We start from the raw sequence: 19,108 nt of genomic DNA, 5'->3' as shown, positions 1-19,108 counted from the left end.
ATCGCACAATTGTTTTAAAAAATATATGTTTTGATTGACTGGGCAGAAAAATAAAAAATAAAAATAAAAACTTAAATGTTAAATGTAGTATTTAATTATTTTTCTGGAAGGAAAAACTTGTTGTTACAGATGCACCTAATTTAGACTCAATAATATTTTTATTGCATTGCAAAAAATACCAATTTTTATTAGAATATAATAATGTATGATGTATGACTTATTTTTAATAAGAAAGTATATCAAAAAAATACAAGAAAAAGAAAATCCAAAAAAGACCACTTGCCAAAATGAGCAAGAATTGATGTCATGTTAAAAAAACGCGAAAGAGAAAAACTACGCCATTATATCAGTGATTATTAAATTGAAGCCCCATTAATAATCAGGCACACTTTTTTTAAAAAAAGATTGCTGCATCAAAATCCATTTGTAATTCTTACTAATAGGGATAGTAAGCTCAATGTAGTCAATGACATAGTGAACAAGATATATCAAGTCATTATTAATGACAAAAATAAGAGACATATAAAAGATGAAAATAAAATATAGTATACACCTCTTTATTATTTTATTATTATTAATATTATTCTTACTGCTATGAATTCTACAACTAAAATCTACACTGTTATGTGTACATGTTCATCATGTACCAAAAATGCAATTGACGGAATTTTGCAAAATGCACAGACCTTTAAGCGTCATAATAATGCTGATAAGTTATTAGACATTGGCCCAAAAAATTGAGGTAAATGAGATTTGAGTGATACGCGCATTACTGGATAAATTGTAATCTAATATTTTTTTTGTTAATTATCAGTTAATACACAAGTTGTCAAAGAAGATACAAATGTTGAGATGGTAGATGTATCTGAAACATCAATTGATTGTGAGTATAAATTTTTTTTTTAATAAATCATAATTTAGATAGCTAATAGTCTGGTTTTACTATAGATGAAGACAATTATTCTATTGTATCAGCCAAAACTACTGTACAGAGTGTACCTTTTTTGAGAGAAGATGAGATTTTTCAATTCGAAGAGTCTGATGTTGAGACAACATTATTGGCTTCTGACAATGACGATCCTGATTCAAGCGATGAGTCTGAAGATGAGAGCGAAGTTGAGGTTGCTGGTGTTGAAGATTTTGAAGACATGGTTGCTTCCGGTATGCATACATTTAAAAAAGAAATATACATAAATTGTGTTACAAATAATTAACAGAAATACTTGCCTTTGTAGTTGCTTCTTTGAAAATTCATGAAATGTCTCAAACAAGCCAATTCATGGCTCTATTTGGCGTTATCTTTCAGGCGTTTTACTTGGTTCAAGCAGGTGGAACTGCTATGTTGAAATTCTTCCACCATCTTCTTATTGCCTTTGATAAGGATACTGATCTCCCACTCACCATTGATGCATTAAAGACTATGACCGGCTTCAATTTCATGACAAAAAGCATTGTCAAATACACCATCTGCAACAAGTGCTTTGCAATTTATCTACCAGGCAATCGCCAACCAAATTGCACATTCGAAAAATACACAACCACACCATCAACATATTGCGGAAATCCTCTTTTCTCTGACACTGAAGCTGATCGCACCGTCCCTCTCATGGTTTTCCCATACAACTCGCTCAAGAATGCATTGGCACAGCATTTCGCCAAACCTGGGTTTGAGCATAAAATCGTTCAATGGTGATTAAGGGAAACCGTAAACAGTACCTTGTTGGACGTCTATGATGGTGCAATGTGGTCTGAGCTCCTTGATGAAGATGACGAGCCTTTTGTGAATCACGACCATTCTTTGATGTTGAAATTGAATGTAGATTGGTTTCAACTATTTGAGGGTCTTCACATGCAAGTGGGGCCTTGTACTTGTCAATGAACAACCTGCCTAGAGAAGAAAGAATGAAGCCGGAAAACATTATCCTTGTTGGTGTCATGCCTGGTCCAAAGGAAGCGAAGATCAACCAGATGAACAACTTCTTGGAACCTCTGGTAGATGAGCTGGTAGAGTTATACGGTAGCATAACTATGAAAACTCCAGAGTTCCCCAATGGTACTAGTATCCACGCTGCTCTTATGTGTGTTGCTTGCGACATATCTGCTGCAAGAAAGACTGCTGGATTTACAGGATTTGCAAGTACAAACGCCTGTCACATATGCAAGCGTCATTTCACTGTTGTTGCTGGAACAAGTAAGATCAATTATTCTGGATTCAATCATGAGAACTGAGTCTCCCAAACAAAAGAGGAAAATGCAACCGAAGCTGAGATGTGGTTCTGCGCAGAATCTGATGCAGAGAGAGCTATTTTGGAGAAGCAGCATGGCACCCATTTTTCCGAGTTGCATTGCCTACACTACTTTGATCCCATCTGATGCATGATTGTTGATCCCATGCACAATTTGTTTCTTGGGACAGCAAAGCGTATGATCAGTGTTTGGAAAGACCTGAGGTATCTCCCAACTGCTGTTCTTGTCTGTATGCAACGTCTTGCCAATGGTATTCTTGTTCCTCCTGGGTATGCCGTTTTATCAACAAAGATCGAATCTGGTTTCCCGTATATGAAGGCAGACGAGTGGCAATTGTGGTGTCTGATTTATTCATTGGTGGTACTAAAAGATGCTTTGTCTGAAGACGACTACAAAAACTGGACTCTCTTTGTAAAAGCATGCTGAAAGTTGACCGGTCCTTCAGTCAGATATTCAGAAATTGACAGTGCACACCAGCTTCTTGGAGAATTTGGAAAAGAGTATGAGACTCTTTATGGAGAGAGCAGCATCACGCCAAATATGCACTTGCATATGCACTTGCATGAGTCGATGCTTAACTTTGGTCCGGTATATGCATTCAGGCTGTATAGCTTCAAGAGATACAACAGCAAGTTGAAGAACATCAAGACGAACTGTCGCAATGGTCTTGAGGTCACCTTCATGAGAGGCTTCCTGAAGAAAGCATTCATTGGTAGCTTTCTTCGAGCATATTCTACCAATCTTTTATCACCACTGATAGAGTTTCTTGAGGGGGTTGCCCAAGTAAAATCAAATTCTGACAGCTCTTCTCCCTTGAATTTGGATACTGGCCACCCTCCTGCGTTGCCATTTAGCTTAGCAATGTTCTAGCAAGCTGCTACTAATCCATGATACAATGTCACCGGAAGTGAGGTCTTGCCCCCAACCACATTGCCAATCAAGTTGCAGTCTTTGACTATGATGAAAGATGATCACTATCAGTGGTTATTTGAATTCTATGTCAAGGCTTACCGGAGTACAAGTGTTTTCTTCTGTGTGGTAGGGAGAATCCCAATTGGTGAGGATGTATTTGTGAACAATCGGATTCAAAAGGTGAAGAAGATTTCGTTGCTGGGGCAAGAGTACTGCAGTGGTGAAAAGAAGAAGCGCGGGTCTTTTGTGAGGGTATTGTTTCTTAAGAGAACAAATGACAATGTATCTGAATTCTCTGGTCAAATAGAGTATTTATTTACTCATACCATCAAGATCGGTGGAGTCAAAAGAGTGTCAACGTTTGCATTCATTAAATGGTTTCCCACCTACCATTCAAGTAGTCATCAGCCATTAGCTGATCAAGGTCTGCAGTTGTGGGACAAGGGATTTATGGAAGAGGATGCTTTGTGCATTGTTTCAGTGCATTGTTTACATTTGTGCTTTGCGTTGACTATGCATAAAATGCAGAGTGGGATGCAAAAGCACCTGGTTATTCCACTGTCTAGAAAATTAGTCACATAAAAAGCAAAAAAAACAACAACTGTTTAGGTTACCAGTATAAATAATTATAATACGAGTTTTTTTGACTATAAAAAGATTTAGCTTTATTTATCTCTGTATTCTTATTTAGTTTTAACATTACTTCTTTATTAAGTATTTAAAAGAGCAATAGTAAATTATATTACCAGTTTTTTTAACTATTAACGAATAGTAAAAACCATTATTTATTTCTCTTGCTTTTATCAATAATATAAAAGACAAAAAAACTTGTATATTTAATACCCGACATTTACTATTTTCTTAGCCTTTATTACATATTCTTGCTAATATTGGTATTATAATTTCCAATAAAAAAAAACGAGGATAAAACAATCAGAGTTATATAATTAAATAATTGCTTTGTATATATTTTTTTTTATTAATTGGCTTTAAAATAAAATAAAATAAAATAAAATAATAATTTATTATTTTGATTTTTGATATTGTCTTTTTCTTTTTCCTTTTATTTATATATTAATTGCTTCTCATCTTGACAATGCCGCATGATTATATTTTACTACTTCACCCCACATCATTCAATACAATCAATAAAAATCATTAAAGTACTATATGCGCTTTGTAAACAAAACAACAATTTATTGTTGGCGTGTGTGAATCCAAGCAGTAACACGTGCCTTTTTCTTGTTCAATAACTTGATGTTTCTCAAAATAATTGGATAGACAGAATTGCCAATGACGTCTGGTCCCTTGTTAGCAAGTCTCTGTTTCTTCAAAACAGTAAAGTATTCATCTACCTGCACTATAATATAAATAATTTTGAGTTAGAAGTATTAAAAAAACTTTTATCATGAGTGCCTTACCAAGAAATGTCTATATCTAGGAGTATATCTAGGTTTATTTTTCTCCTCATCTAACTCAATATCAGACAACATGTCATAGTCCAGAAGGTCAACGACAGCCTCACCAAACTTAGACTCAAGGTTTGCCTTGTCAGCCAAGTGAATCGCCTTGTAGTCTGCAAGAATCTGAAAAAAAAGTTAAAATAGTTTACACAAAAACTGTTGACTATACTTACTTTTGTCTTTCTGGACCAGCGTCAAGAAATCTGCTTTTGTCAAGCTATCTTTTCTGGCAAAGCTTTTGCCGTTTGAAGCATATATAAAATATGTCTTTGGGTTTTCTCTTCCACAACTACAGACGAAACAGACTTTACTTCAGCTTGCTGATGTGTGTAGCTCTGCACTACATCTACAATGAGATGGTTGGATGTTGAGAAGGCACTCTCATTGACTGTCAATGACATTGTTACAAGAACTGCTCGTGTTTGAGAACAGATTAATATCTGCAAAATATAATGTAAGTAACTTTGCAATATTCTGTTCCTAGTATATATCTTACCAAAACCGTTGGAAAGCACTACTTTATATATTCTCTTGTGATAAGAGCCTGGCTGATGGGACTATAGGTCGAAATATTATTCTGGCCATTGGTTGCTCCCATGTTGTGGTAGACCTTCTCCAGAAGTGAATGAGATTCATTCAGTCTGGTGCTCATGTTAGACAAAGCAGACAGGACAGTGACATCTCGCTCTGCACTAACTGTCAAGCTAGGAAGAATTTCCCATTGTCTTGTGCTTGCTGCTGTCCCAGTGGTTTGTTTAACAGACTTTCTTGTAGTCGTCTTGTACGGTTTTTTTGGTTTGCTGCGTTTTAGAAGATATGAATTGATATATTTAAGGCTAAAAAAAGAAATTCAAATAATGTAAATACTTTAATAATTAGAGTCGGTTTTCTTTAAAATAATAAATAAAATAAGATAAATCAAAACATACATAAAAGTGAAAAGTAAAGCACCAAAATATTATTTTTCTGATGATACTCTTTATAGCATTTTGATCTCTATATTATACTTTTCTTTATATGCTGACTTGAAAAGATATTTATAATAGCTTACAACCATTACAAAAATGTAAAAGATTATGATTTAGTATGTAATATCTTGTCTCAATCGGGTTGGTTTGAATGATTTTCAATTTGCTCAATTGATTCTATCAGTTTCTCAGGGTCAACAGTCATAAAATTAAAATTTTGAATTTCTTTCCATTTTTTTTTAATTTTTTTCTTCTTCTTCTTTACTTCTTTCTTAATGTCTAACATTGTAAGCTTCAACTAACATCAAAGTCTCAAGACCTAAACATCTTCTTGTTTCTATTCTAGCATGATACTCTATGCTTTAAACCACTAAGTCCCTCTTAACTGCCTCAAAAATAATAATAAAAAGGTAATAAAAATATACTTGAATATTTATTCACAATTTATGTATTAATTATTCTGCTTAGATTTTTCTGGCCCTTAACAAAGACATATACCTCAGAAGGGTTTATAAAATAGTATGTTGTACAAATATTAATATATATCTTCAAGACACAACTTCTATTCATTATAATTCTTATGTATATCATAGACTCTATCATCACTAGTCTTTTTCTTGGTCCTCTTTTTTTGCTTATACACTAACTCTTATTCTCTACAGACAGACAAATAAATAAATAATTATTATATTTCTTTGTATGTAGCTCTAATGAAAAGAAATTATTTTATAGATAATATTTTCATTTTCCACATGCCGCCTCTTTTGCTTTATCAAATAATTGATAAGCAAAAAATAGTCTGATCCTCTTTATTTCATTCTAATAAAAAAATTATATTTTATAGACAATGTTATTGTATTTTCTGTCTGTCACTTCTGTTTTCCAAATTTCTGATAAGCAAACAATAGTCTTATTTACTTTGCATTGTATTATATTAACAAAAGCTATTATTTTTTATAGACAATATTACTATAATTGAGACATTTATCTAAAATGTTGATATATCTATCTTTATGTTAAAGACATTCATCTGTTTTCGTGTTTAACTCTATTGTAAGTACGTTCATATTTTTTAAATAATCTGTTGCTCTCAAATAAATATACTGCAAAAATGCTTTCTAATTTATCCTATAATTATTTTTTATAAAAGTAAACAAACAGGCCAAGAAGGCGTCCCACAGCAAGCACTGAAATACAGTAGAGGTCGATTGTACCAGGGGTGGAACAATGAATATTCGAAAGAAATAATACAATATCCACTAAAACAAATGACGGCATCATGAGTGTGATGTTTCAACCCAATTGCAACAGGAGCCAATTAGCAAATAGATGAATAGAAACAGCTATAAATAATAAGATTTTTTTCAAACCAATAAAAACCTTTAAAATGATCCATAAACCTCTAAATCTTGACTAAATCTTGACCAAATCTCTTCTTTAACAGCCCATATATGGTAATCAAAAGATGTTAAATGTTATGTGCTGTATTTAAAAAAACCCCCAAAACCAATATAGAATGAAAAATCTGCGGTCTGATAAAAGTGCATCTATATTTTCAAGACCAAAATATATTATACAAAAGTATATCACACTTTTTTTTTGCGTTCCTAAAATTAAATATACTACTTGTATTTGTTGTAAATGAGTATTGACTACTGCTGTAATTGAAAATAAGTCTGAAAGAAATAATATAAGGTCTCAGCTATTCCAGTCAAAGGTGTCTACCAATTACTTTATTATTTAACACACGGGTTTAACATGCATGATAGTGATTATATTTCATATGATGATATCATCATAACATGGGATACATCAGTGGATTATTATAAGTATAATTATAACTCATAAACACATTTAGTTTTGATGTTAATACTTCATTGGGACTACAAACATTTATATAATTAATCATACATTAATTATCCCAAGATCACGTTGCTCTGATTAAGGCTCAGATATGATCGATTACCTGACCCCAGTCATATAATTTTCCCAATCCAAAATAATATAAATAGCAGTAGTAGTTCAGTGTAGGAACCTGGTCAAACTTTGATATAAAATCCTTTCTCAATAAACAAAACCTACACAAGTTCTCACGAATCTTCGTTCCTAATCTCAAATCTTCAATTCTTCCTCTTAAAAACTTCAACTTCAACCACCACAACAGTATTCATTTAGCTGACAAACTTTAAAAAATTGGCATCATAAATTCCAATCAAATTCATGCTGAATTTTATTCATTCCGACAGTATTTGATGAATATTTAGTATAATGAATTGGCCCTCCTTTTGCAGTGTAATTGTCTGATCTTGCCTGGTGCTGATGCTCTTTGCTGACTGCAATTCAAAATGCCTGTCATGAGCTTAATGAAGAACATTCTCTTCCTATTTAAGACTTTGTCAAAAGAACTTGGTTATAATCTATAATAATTTTTTCTCCGATTGTTTCTCTTCATATAATAACTTTCTCAATTATGTTCCAATCAGCAATATATACTCTATAGATTGCCAGCACTATGTGATATAATAAAAATAATCTTTAAACTGAGCTAAATCCCCCATCTCTCTTTCCCATAAGCTTTACCTTTTAAATTTTAGAATTTTTATAGTTTGCATGCGTACAATTCACCAATAAGTAATGGGTATGCACAATGAGTAAAATACATATAGTTTAACCAATAAATAATGAGTATACACGATTATTAACTACATTAAACTCTTGGCTGCAAACTAAAGTAAACTTGTACAATTACTAAGATATGTATTTTTAGTCAACCAATAAATAATACATATGCATCATTATTAAGAACTATATATCTTTGCAAACCAGTAAAGCATGTGGCTTCACTATGAGTAATAAATATTTTATTGGTTAAAAGACTAGTAGATATGCAAGATTAAGCAAAGCTATATTCTCAGTTAACCAATAGAGAGTAAACATTCATATTCATAAGACATATGTTTTTAGTCAATCAATAAATAGTAAATGTATATCATTATTAAGAACTGTATTTTTTGCTAACCAATAAAGAATGCAGCCTCAAGATTTGTAAAGTTGTTTTGCAGCTAAATCAAGAAAGGTGCATATGCAGGATGAATTAGAATTACAATTTCAGTTAACCAATAAAAAAAGGATATGTAATATCAGCAGTATAATTCTGTCCGGATCGGCCGCCTATTATGTTCGATCTGGACTGAATGGATATTTCCGACAATCTCGGACCACCGGAATCCAAAAGAAAATAATATCATAAAAACATATACGATAGTAATAATAACTTTACTTTCTTATAAATATAAAGCTTTTATCATATATCTCTCAAATACTTTCAAAATAACCCATATATTTTGTCTCCTCAAGATTTTAATTAAAATTATATCGGTTTTAAGCTATAGATAATGATACAATATACATTTTAATATATTCTTATAACCAATTTGTTCTACGATATATATATATAGTAATTATTCACAATTACATAGTTCTTTTTTTTTTGTTAATATTTTAAATGTATGATAGGCACTATATATATACATATATATATATATTCATACAGTTGAAGTTATGTTTTCTAGTATGTTTAATATATGCAGTACTATCTAGGTGCGGACCCTTTTTTTACAATTACACTTGGTGGAATTTAATCAAAGAATAATAATATACAGAATATTATTATCGAGTTATTTTGAAACAGTCGGTATTTATTGTCAAAATTTTACCCTATAACTATATATATATAAATTGCTATTATATCTTGAATACACTATTAGGTATATATATATATATTCTTCTTCTTCTCTTCAACATACACTGATACAGACATACACCAGAAATCACTATCGATCTATATATTTATATATAGCTCTTACTTTATTTTAGATATACTGTTCAGCCTATTTTCTTTCTTCCCTTCAACACACGTACACACACACGCACATGCCCACGCCCACGCACATGCCCACGCACACGCACTTGCACTTGCACTTGCACACACTCAGAGATCTCTCTACCAGTCAATTGGCTGCACCAATACAAAATATACGATATTGTCTATTTCGTTTTATGTCTTTTTACAAACTAAGGGTGCTAATTGGTAATTTGGACAGTGTGCGCTTTTTTGTAAACTGGTATTACCAATCGGTGGTGCAGACAGCCTTTGTGTACCCGATCGTAAAAGAACCATAGCAGAGCCCATCGACAGGGACACTGTTATCCATATGGAGGTTGAAATACCATTTAGTATTCACTCAAAACTATTCGGAGAGAAGTGTGTATTAAAATAACCTTTGCTGTACCGCAACCAAAACAAAAAAAATATATTTTTTTAACGATGGCTTGAATCTTCTTTCGACATTCCCAACATTCCGCCATCCCAGTTGAGGATCTTCATTCCTGTTGGGGATCGACATTCATATTGTATTGCAACTCAAAGTGGACCAAAAGCGACACAATACAAAAAGGAAGCGCACTCTTTTTAAAAAAAACCAAAATATTCTTTATTTTATTTTTTAGACGGCTGTCCATGGTATATACAAGTCGAGCAAAAAATAAGCCCTTGGTCATACCTTCGTGTCCCTATAAACTGCTCAACGCTTTAAAAACCGGCACCAATAAATAAAAAAAAAAATCTATTACGTCTAGCAACACCAGCTTCACAACGCTATCAAAATTGACATCAACAACCATAATATCCTTTTATTCCACTATCACTGAAAAATAAAAATTGAAATAATATCCATATAATAAAACTTCAAAACTCAAAAGCCATACACTATATTCTTTTATATTTGAAGTGCTATATACCACTGTTCTCAGAACTACCTTCAAACTCTTGCACGCACATAACACTTGTATGCTTATGCTTCCAAGACTGTCTTCAGTGACAATGACCCCAGCCCATCATACATATTCTCCAAAGCTTCCGCCTTTTACTATATCTTTAAATAACTGGTTCTAGACCAAACAGAAATCACCCATCACAAAGTCCTACCATAGTAATCTCCCTTTATAGGCGCACACAATAATCCTCAAGTCTATAATAATAATAAAATTGTTACACACCCTAATTCTCAAACCCGTCTTATATAAAAAAAAAATATTCTTACACACTGCCTCCGTCTATCTCACTATCCCGCACTCTTTACACAATACAAATACTCTACTATCAAAACCTTCTCCATATTTTTAAAATAAAATCGCTGTTACAATTCACTCTCATTCTTCTTCAGCCTTTCACTTTAATCAATTCGACTCGGTCTCCACCTACCCTATTTATTTTATTATATTTAAATAGACAAAACAAATAGAAGCTATAATGATTTATATATGTATTTGATTTAATTACAAGCATATTATTTATATATATAGGTTTAAAAAGTATTATAAGAGATGTATATGTAGTTAAAATATGTGTAGTTGAGGTTTGTGTGTGTGTGTGTGTGTGTAGGTGAGGTATGTGAGAAGGGGGGAGTGGGGTAGGGGGTGCGATAAAGAGTGGCTTAGGAAGATCGAGAGTGAAGGTCAGTGTATTCTTGAGAAAACCGCAAAACTATAAGGTTGCTCATTCTTTATAAACAATATTTGAAGCTAATGAGCTTTCTCTATAAAAGCAATCTAAGCGCACAGCTTTCATATCCGTAGTGAAGTTATGAATTCTATATACATAAACAGCAATGCCTTTGCGATGGACATGCGTTGAGTAACAGCTTTATTATAAAAAAATGACGAAGCTATCTTCCTAAGTAAGTATGCTTCCCGTCTAAAACAAGTACACAATCATATAAAAGTCAAAATTAATTAACCAAAAATGGAAGTCCAATGACTTTGACATTATACTCGATAGCTAACTAATAACTTATATTCTTTGGCTTATATCTTTGTGCGTGCAGATAATGAGGCCTATAAAAATCTCATATTAATATATTAGTATATAAAATAAATTCTAAAATGCTTTATTTTATTACTGAAAAAGGTTGGTACTACTATATTCGGTAATTATCGAAGTAGTAGCTTGACCAAAATATATAGCTTGTATCATTAACTTCTCATCCAATTTCTCATATATACTCTCTTTTAGAAATATTTAAACAGTGAATTACAAAAGTATATATATATATAGTTTATATCATACACTTCTCAATCAATTGGTTAAATAATTCTGAGCAAGGATCAATATACTTTGCTTAAAATAAAATCCGATCCGAGCTATAAGCAACAAGATGTGTTTTAATGTGCTTCTAAAATAATTCGATCCACTGGATATTTATGGATCAATTAACGTCTTACTTTCCTTAATTATCTTTTTCTCTCTTTTTCTCTCGCTTTCCCTCTCTCTCTCGCTCTCTCTCTCTCTCTCTTTCTCTCACTTTCGCACTTTCTGTTTATCCACCGCAAATCTTTATCTCGTTGATCTCTCTTCTTCTTGGACAATTAGATCCTTAAGATAACACGCCGCGTGATAAATCCATATATCAAAAGTCACTCTAGAATCATATATACAACCTGTTAGTGTATTTCAGATAAGCTCTTACATCTATCTCTTTCCTCTTTCCAATATACACGCACACAGTCAGGGATCTCTCTACCAGTCAATTGGCTGCACAGATACAAAATATATGATATTGTCTATTTCGTTTTATGTTTCTTTATAAACTAAGGGTGCTAATTGGTAATTCGGACAGTGTGCGCTTTTTTGTAAACTGGTATTACCAATCGGTGGTGTAGACAGCCTTTGTGTACCCAATAGTAAAAGAACCATAGCAGGACCCATTTACAGGGATACTGTTATCCATACGGAGGTTTAAATACCGCCCAGTGTTCACTTACAGTCGTTGAGAGAGGATAGTATATTAATGTGACCTTCACTGCGCCGTAATCAAAATAAAAAAAATTCTTTTTTAACGATGGCTTGAATCTTCTTTCGACATTCCCTACATTCCTCCATCCTTGTCAACGATCTTCATTCCTGTTGGGAATCGTCATTCATACAATATTGCAACTTAAAGTTGACAGAAACTGTCGCAATATAAAAAGAGAGCACACTCTTTTGAAAAAAAAAATTGAAAGACTATTTATTTTATCTTTTTGACGACTGTTCACTGTATATGCGGCTCCAACAAAAATAAGCCCTTGGTCAAATCTTTGTGTCCCTATAAACTTCTCAACGCTTTAAAAATCGACGGTCATCTCCACAGTAACGTTTTCTTTTTTCAAACTTGCACTAGCAACCGCTTCGCACCGCCTTCAAAGTCGATGGTCATCCCCACAGTAACGTTTTCTTTTTTCAAACTTGCACTAGCAATCGCTTCGCACCGCCTTCAAAGTCGACGGTCATCCCCACAGTAACGTTTTCTTTTTTCAAACTTGCACTAGCAATCGCTTCGCACCGCCTTCAAAGTCGATGGTCATCCCCACAGTAACGTTTTCTTTTTTCAAACTTGCACTAGCAACCGCTTCGCACCGCCTTCAAAGTCGACGGTCATCCCCACAGTAACGTTTTCTTTTTTCAAACTTGCACTAGCAACCGCTTCACACCGCCTTCAAAGTCGACGGTAATCCCAACAGTAACGTTTTCTTTTTTGAAACCTGTACCAACACTAGCTTCGCCACACTATCCAAATTGAAACCAAAAATCACACCAACAGCTTCTTCTTTGAGACCTGTACAAGCACTAGATTCGCCACACTATCCAAATTGAAACTGATAACCACAGTATCATTTTCTTTTTTGAAACCTGTACCAGTACTAGCTTCGCCGCACTATCAAAATTGAAACCGATAATCACAGTACCATTTTTTTTTGAAACCTGTACCAGCACTAGCTTAGCCGCACTATCAAAATTGAAACCGATAACCACAGTAATGTTTTCTTTTTTGAAACCTGTACCAGCACCAGCATAGCCGCACTATCAAAATTGACACCAAAAACCATACTATTTCATTACTCTATTACAACAGTAAAATAAATATTGAAATAGAAGTTATATAGCAAAACTTCGACACTCAAAAGCAATACATTATTTTCTTTTACGCTTAGAGTGTTATGCACTGCCATTCTCAGAATTGGCTTTCAACTTTCGCACATATACACTATTCATATCATCGCACTTCTGAAACCTTCTCATTTCATTCCATCGCATATAACTTTCAAAGCTTTTGACTTTTAGTATATTTTTGTGTGACTAATTCTAAATTAGGCGGACACCACCAAGCACAATGGCCCACTATAGAAATCTATTTTTTTATCAGTGTATACCATGAATGTCAAAGCTCTGTCACACGGACCACATACACGGGCCACCTACAAATACTGCCTACAAATAATATCTTTCTTTAACCCACTACATACTCTTCACTATATGAAAAGAATATACGACTATTAAAGCTCTATACTTTTAAATAAAAGTAAAATAAAATAAAATCGCAGTCTTGTTCTCATATATTATATTAGATTATATTATTTTATTTCATATACTTTTAATAATAAATTGAATTTTAATTTTACACCAATAATTTTTAGAAAGAATATATCTATAATTCTCTTTATTTTTGCTTTATTTTTCTGTTCGTGCCTGTGCTCATGTTTGTTTTGATTGTTTTCTGATAGGTATATCTTTCTTGTATAAGCTTTGTAATATATATTATATTAAAACTTATATTAAATAGAATGAATGAGTTATAAAATAATATAAAAAAGTAACAAATTATGTATACGGTAGAATTTAATACTCAAGATATATATTATTTATTAGGCAACCAATAAAGGGCGAGTATGCACAATGAGCAAAACACATATAGTTTAACCAATAAGTAATGAGTATGCGCAATGAGTAAAGTACATATAGTTTAACCAATAAGTAATGAGTATGCGCAATGAGTAAAGTACATATAGTTTAACCAATAAGTAATGAGTATGCGCAATGAGTAAAGTACATATAGTTTAACCAATAAGTAATGAGTATGCGCAATGAGTAAAATACATATAGTTTAACCAATAAGTAATGAGTATGCGCAATGAGTAAAGTACATATAGTTTAACCAATAAGTAATGAGTATGCGCAATGAGTAAAATACATATAGTTTAACCAATAAATAATGAGTATACACGATTATTAACTACATTAAACTCTTGGCTGCAAACTAAAGTAAACTTGTACAATTACTAAGATATGTATTTTTAGTCAACCAATAAATAATACATATGCATCATTATTAAGAACTATATATCTTTGCAAACCAGTAAAGCATGTGGCTTCACTATGAGTAATAAATATTTTATTGGTTAAAAGACTAGTAGATATGCAAGATTAAGCAAAGCTATATTCTCAGTTAACCAATAGAGAGTAAACATTCATATTCATAAGACATATGTTTTTAGTCAATCAATAAATAGTAAATGTATATCATTATTAAGAACTGTATTTTTTGCTAACCAATAAAGAATGCAGCCTCAAGATTTGTAAAGTTGTTTTGCAGCTAAATCAAGAAAGGTGCATATGCAGGATGAATTAGAATTACAATTTCAGTTAACCAATAAAAAAAGGATATGTAATATCAGCAGTATAATTCTGTCCGGATCGGCCGCCTATTATGTTCGATCTGGACTGAATGGATATTTCCGACAATCTCGGACCACCGGAATCCAAAAGAAAATAATATCATAAAAACATATACGATAGTAATAATAACTTTACTTTCTTATAAATATAAAGCTTTTATCATATATCTCTCAAATACTTTCAAAATAACCCATATATTTTGTCTCCTCAAGATTTTAATTAAAATTATATCGGTTTTAAGCTATAGATAATGATACAATATACATTTTAATATATTCTTATAACCAATTTGTTCTACGATATATATATATAGTAATTATTCACAATTACATAGTTCTTTTTTTTTTGTTAATATTTTAAATGTATGATAGGCACTATATATATACATATATATATATATTCATACAGTTGAAGTTATGTTTTCTAGTATGTTTAATATATGCAGTACTATCTAGGTGCGGACCCTTTTTTTACAATTACACTTGGTGGAATTTAATCAAAGAATAATAATATACAGAATATTATTATCGAGTTATTTTGAAACAGTCGGTATTTATTGTCAAAATTTTACCCTATAACTATATATATATAAATTGCTATTATATCTTGAATACACTATTAGGTATATATATATATATTCTTCTTCTTCTCTTCAACATACACTGATACAGACATACACCAGAAATCACTATCGATCTATATATTTATATATAGCTCTTACTTTATTTTAGATATACTGTTCAGCCTATTTTCTTTCTTCCCTTCAACACACGTACACACACACGCACATGCCCACGCCCACGCACATGCCCACGCACACGCACTTGCACTTGCACTTGCACACACTCAGAGATCTCTCTACCAGTCAATTGGCTGCACCAATACAAAATATACGATATTGTCTATTTCGTTTTATGTCTTTTTACAAACTAAGGGTGCTAATTGGTAATTTGGACAGTGTGCGCTTTTTTGTAAACTGGTATTACCAATCGGTGGTGCAGACAGCCTTTGTGTACCCGATCGTAAAAGAACCATAGCAGAGCCCATCGACAGGGACACTGTTATCCATATGGAGGTTGAAATACCATTTAGTATTCACTCAAAACTATTCGGAGAGAAGTGTGTATTAAAATAACCTTTGCTGTACCGCAACCAAAACAAAAAAAATATATTTTTTTAACGATGGCTTGAATCTTCTTTCGACATTCCCAACATTCCGCCATCCCAGTTGAGGATCTTCATTCCTGTTGGGGATCGACATTCATATTGTATTGCAACTCAAAGTGGACCAAAAGCGACACAATACAAAAAGGAAGCGCACTCTTTTTAAAAAAAACCAAAATATTCTTTATTTTATTTTTTAGACGGCTGTCCATGGTATATACAAGTCGAGCAAAAAATAAGCCCTTGGTCATACCTTCGTGTCCCTATAAACTGCTCAACGCTTTAAAAACCGGCACCAATAAATAAAAAAAAAAATCTATTACGTCTAGCAACACCAGCTTCACAACGCTATCAAAATTGACATCAACAACCATAATATCCTTTTATTCCACTATCACTGAAAAATAAAAATTGAAATAATATCCATATAATAAAACTTCAAAACTCAAAAGCCATACACTATATTCTTTTATATTTGAAGTGCTATATACCACTGTTCTCAGAACTACCTTCAAACTCTTGCACGCACATAACACTTGTATGCTTATGCTTCCAAGACTGTCTTCAGTGACAATGACCCCAGCCCATCATACATATTCTCCAAAGCTTCCGCCTTTTACTATATCTTTAAATAACTGGTTCTAGACCAAACAGAAATCACCCATCACAAAGTCCTACCATAGTAATCTCCCTTTATAGGCGCACACAATAATCCTCAAGTCTATAATAATAATAAAATTGTTACACACCCTAATTCTCAAACCCGTCTTATATAAAAAAAAAATATTCTTACACACTGCCTCCGTCTATCTCACTATCCCGCACTCTTTACACAATACAAATACTCTACTATCAAAACCTTCTCCATATTTTTAAAATAAAATCGCTGTTACAATTCACTCTCATTCTTCTTCAGCCTTTCACTTTAATCAATTCGACTCGGTCTCCACCTACCCTATTTATTTTACTAGATATGCACTTAATTTAATTATCCTTCCATTCGGATAAATCCTACCTATTTACTTTTTTTTTCTGTCAATGTCAAATACATCCAAAACACGGCTTAAATATATACCAGTAAACAGACACTACATGGGCTTATATTTATTTGGTATAATTAAGTCAAATATTATTTTTACTTTTAGTCTTATTTCTATTCCAGTATTTTAAAATATGTTACTCTATAATCATATTTATATTACTTGGTTTCATGAAGTGCAGGTACTTCATATAAAGCTTTCGTGCTTTAAACAACAACATCAGGTCATTTGTATTATGAGTGTGATGTACACAAAATAAATTAATAAGTAATATTTATGTGTACAGGCTTTTAATTATGTTGTAGATTCTATTATAATTATCAGTTTAGACTGTTACGCAATTAAGAGGAGTACTAACTCTGATGTTATGGAAAGTATATCCGAAGTTAATATATATGTAATCTATACATGAGTACAATTATGAAACACACTTTATTTTATAAATGGTATCCCAGCCCATTGAAATGGCTTACGATTTATAGTTTGAGTACAAACTAAATAATTATTCCCATATCATTGTGTAGCTTCAGAATCTTTAACTAATTAGTTATGTTTAAAGTAAACTCAAGAACTAATATGATGCATATACAATAACAATATATAAAATACATGTTTTTTGAAATCTTACTAATTCCAAAGCCAGTCCCTGTTTTATTTTATTAATCAATGCCCTTTAACTAGTACATGCTCTTTTTTATAATTCTTCTTCTTCTTTTACATTACTGTTTAATTCATTATACTTCTACTTTTTGCTTTTTTATAAAATTTAATTTTAATACTTAAGATCATACCTTTACACTGGTCTTCAAGCAAAATATATTTAAGCAAGTTAGTCTATAGTACATATATAATATGTTGACCAATTATATTTTGTTATCTAATTCTTTTTGTTTATTCTTTGATAGTTGATAGAATTTTTCAAAAGACAAAAATCTATTATATGTGAATGAAAGCGACTATAATAATTACAAGTTTAATGAAGGGATTAGGACTGATAATCATTTAGTACTCAGTGTTTTTTTATATAACAGCTCTACTTGGTAAACAAATAGGTATAATGGTTTTAGCTGGAAAGATTAAGTCTAACATTAAAAAATCAAATGTGAAATAAAATGGGAAGGTTCTTTTTTAACAATACATTTTTGGGGATTTCACAGTCTTTCTATCAGTGATGAACCGAGTTTCAAATGTTTTATTTAAATATGTGTTATGAGTAAACTAGATACGATAATGAGTTAAATAGCAATAATGTATTTATCTTGAGAAATTGCTATATATTATAAGTGAGATAAACGAATGATATTAAAGGGAGTAATAGATACTGCACATAATTTTTTACTTAATAAAGAATATAACGTCTTATAGCAATATTTGAGTTTCATGTTTTAAAGATTTCTGTTGATTAATAGCTATTTGTAACCTAGGGAAATCTGTATTAATCTTCTGAATTATGGCCCTGTCAGGACAAGAGACAATTACATAATATTTTTGGATTATGTAATTAGCTTTCTCTTAATTAAAAAGCCCTGTCTGTAGGCATCAACCCGTAGTTTCTTTTAAAAATTATCTTGTATGAGGAACAACTTTAAAGAGAAGCATGTATATAAGTTCATTTATTTTTTTAGATTTAACACATTATAAGGCTCGTTTTATCCAAGTTGCACATACATTGTCTTCTGTAATCTCTACAGAAATGAATAAACATTAAAAATAACAAAAAGGAAAGAAGGCTATCTATCTATAAATAAAATAAACATATAG

At 32.0% G+C, this 19,108-nt stretch overlaps 5 protein-coding genes across 5 annotated transcripts; 3 read left to right on the top strand and 2 right to left on the bottom strand.

The window, feature by feature from the left end:
- Positions 1–594: 594 nt before the first annotated feature.
- Positions 595–1,879, top strand: PHYBLDRAFT_148433 (hypothetical protein; the record flags this gene model as incomplete). The annotated part of the gene is made up of 5 exons (XM_018432085.1): positions 595–694; positions 815–883; positions 949–1,161; positions 1,236–1,665; positions 1,699–1,879. 5 exons carry the CDS (start codon positions 595–597, stop codon positions 1,877–1,879), a joined length of 993 nt encoding a protein of 330 aa, XP_018288558.1.
- Positions 1,880–1,902: 23 nt separating this feature from the next.
- PHYBLDRAFT_148432 (hypothetical protein) lies at positions 1,903–2,373 on the top strand (the record flags this gene model as incomplete). Its single annotated transcript, XM_018432084.1, has 2 exons — positions 1,903–2,191; positions 2,246–2,373. The coding sequence occupies 2 exons, from the start codon at positions 1,903–1,905 to the stop codon at positions 2,371–2,373; spliced, it is 417 nt and encodes a 138-aa protein (XP_018288557.1).
- A 51-nt stretch (positions 2,374–2,424) lies between these two features.
- PHYBLDRAFT_148431 (hypothetical protein) lies at positions 2,425–3,741 on the top strand (the record flags this gene model as incomplete). The annotated part of the gene is made up of 3 exons (XM_018432083.1): positions 2,425–2,658; positions 2,725–3,089; positions 3,156–3,741. 3 exons carry the CDS (start codon positions 2,425–2,427, stop codon positions 3,739–3,741), a joined length of 1,185 nt encoding a protein of 394 aa, XP_018288556.1.
- A 614-nt stretch (positions 3,742–4,355) lies between these two features.
- Positions 4,356–5,679, bottom strand: PHYBLDRAFT_171266 (hypothetical protein; the record flags this gene model as incomplete). The annotated part of the gene is made up of 5 exons (XM_018436548.1): positions 4,356–4,514; positions 4,581–4,735; positions 4,796–4,911; positions 5,141–5,458; positions 5,630–5,679. The coding sequence occupies 5 exons, from the start codon at positions 5,677–5,679 to the stop codon at positions 4,356–4,358; spliced, it is 798 nt and encodes a 265-aa protein (XP_018288555.1).
- A 7,264-nt stretch (positions 5,680–12,943) lies between these two features.
- On the bottom strand, positions 12,944–13,639 carry PHYBLDRAFT_148428 (hypothetical protein; the record flags this gene model as incomplete). Its single annotated transcript, XM_018432082.1, has 5 exons — positions 12,944–13,049; positions 13,111–13,196; positions 13,252–13,344; positions 13,398–13,490; positions 13,616–13,639. The coding sequence occupies 5 exons, from the start codon at positions 13,637–13,639 to the stop codon at positions 12,944–12,946; spliced, it is 402 nt and encodes a 133-aa protein (XP_018288554.1).
- Between the last annotated feature and the right edge of the window lie 5,469 nt (positions 13,640–19,108).

Source organism: Phycomyces blakesleeanus (genome assembly GCF_001638985.1).
Source record: "Phycomyces blakesleeanus NRRL 1555(-) unplaced genomic scaffold PHYBLscaffold_18, whole genome shotgun sequence".
Lineage (NCBI taxonomy): Eukaryota > Fungi > Mucoromycota > Mucoromycetes > Mucorales > Phycomycetaceae > Phycomyces > Phycomyces blakesleeanus.
Note: the sequence above shows the minus strand (reverse complement) of the source record. Positions and strands in the feature narration are given on the sequence as shown.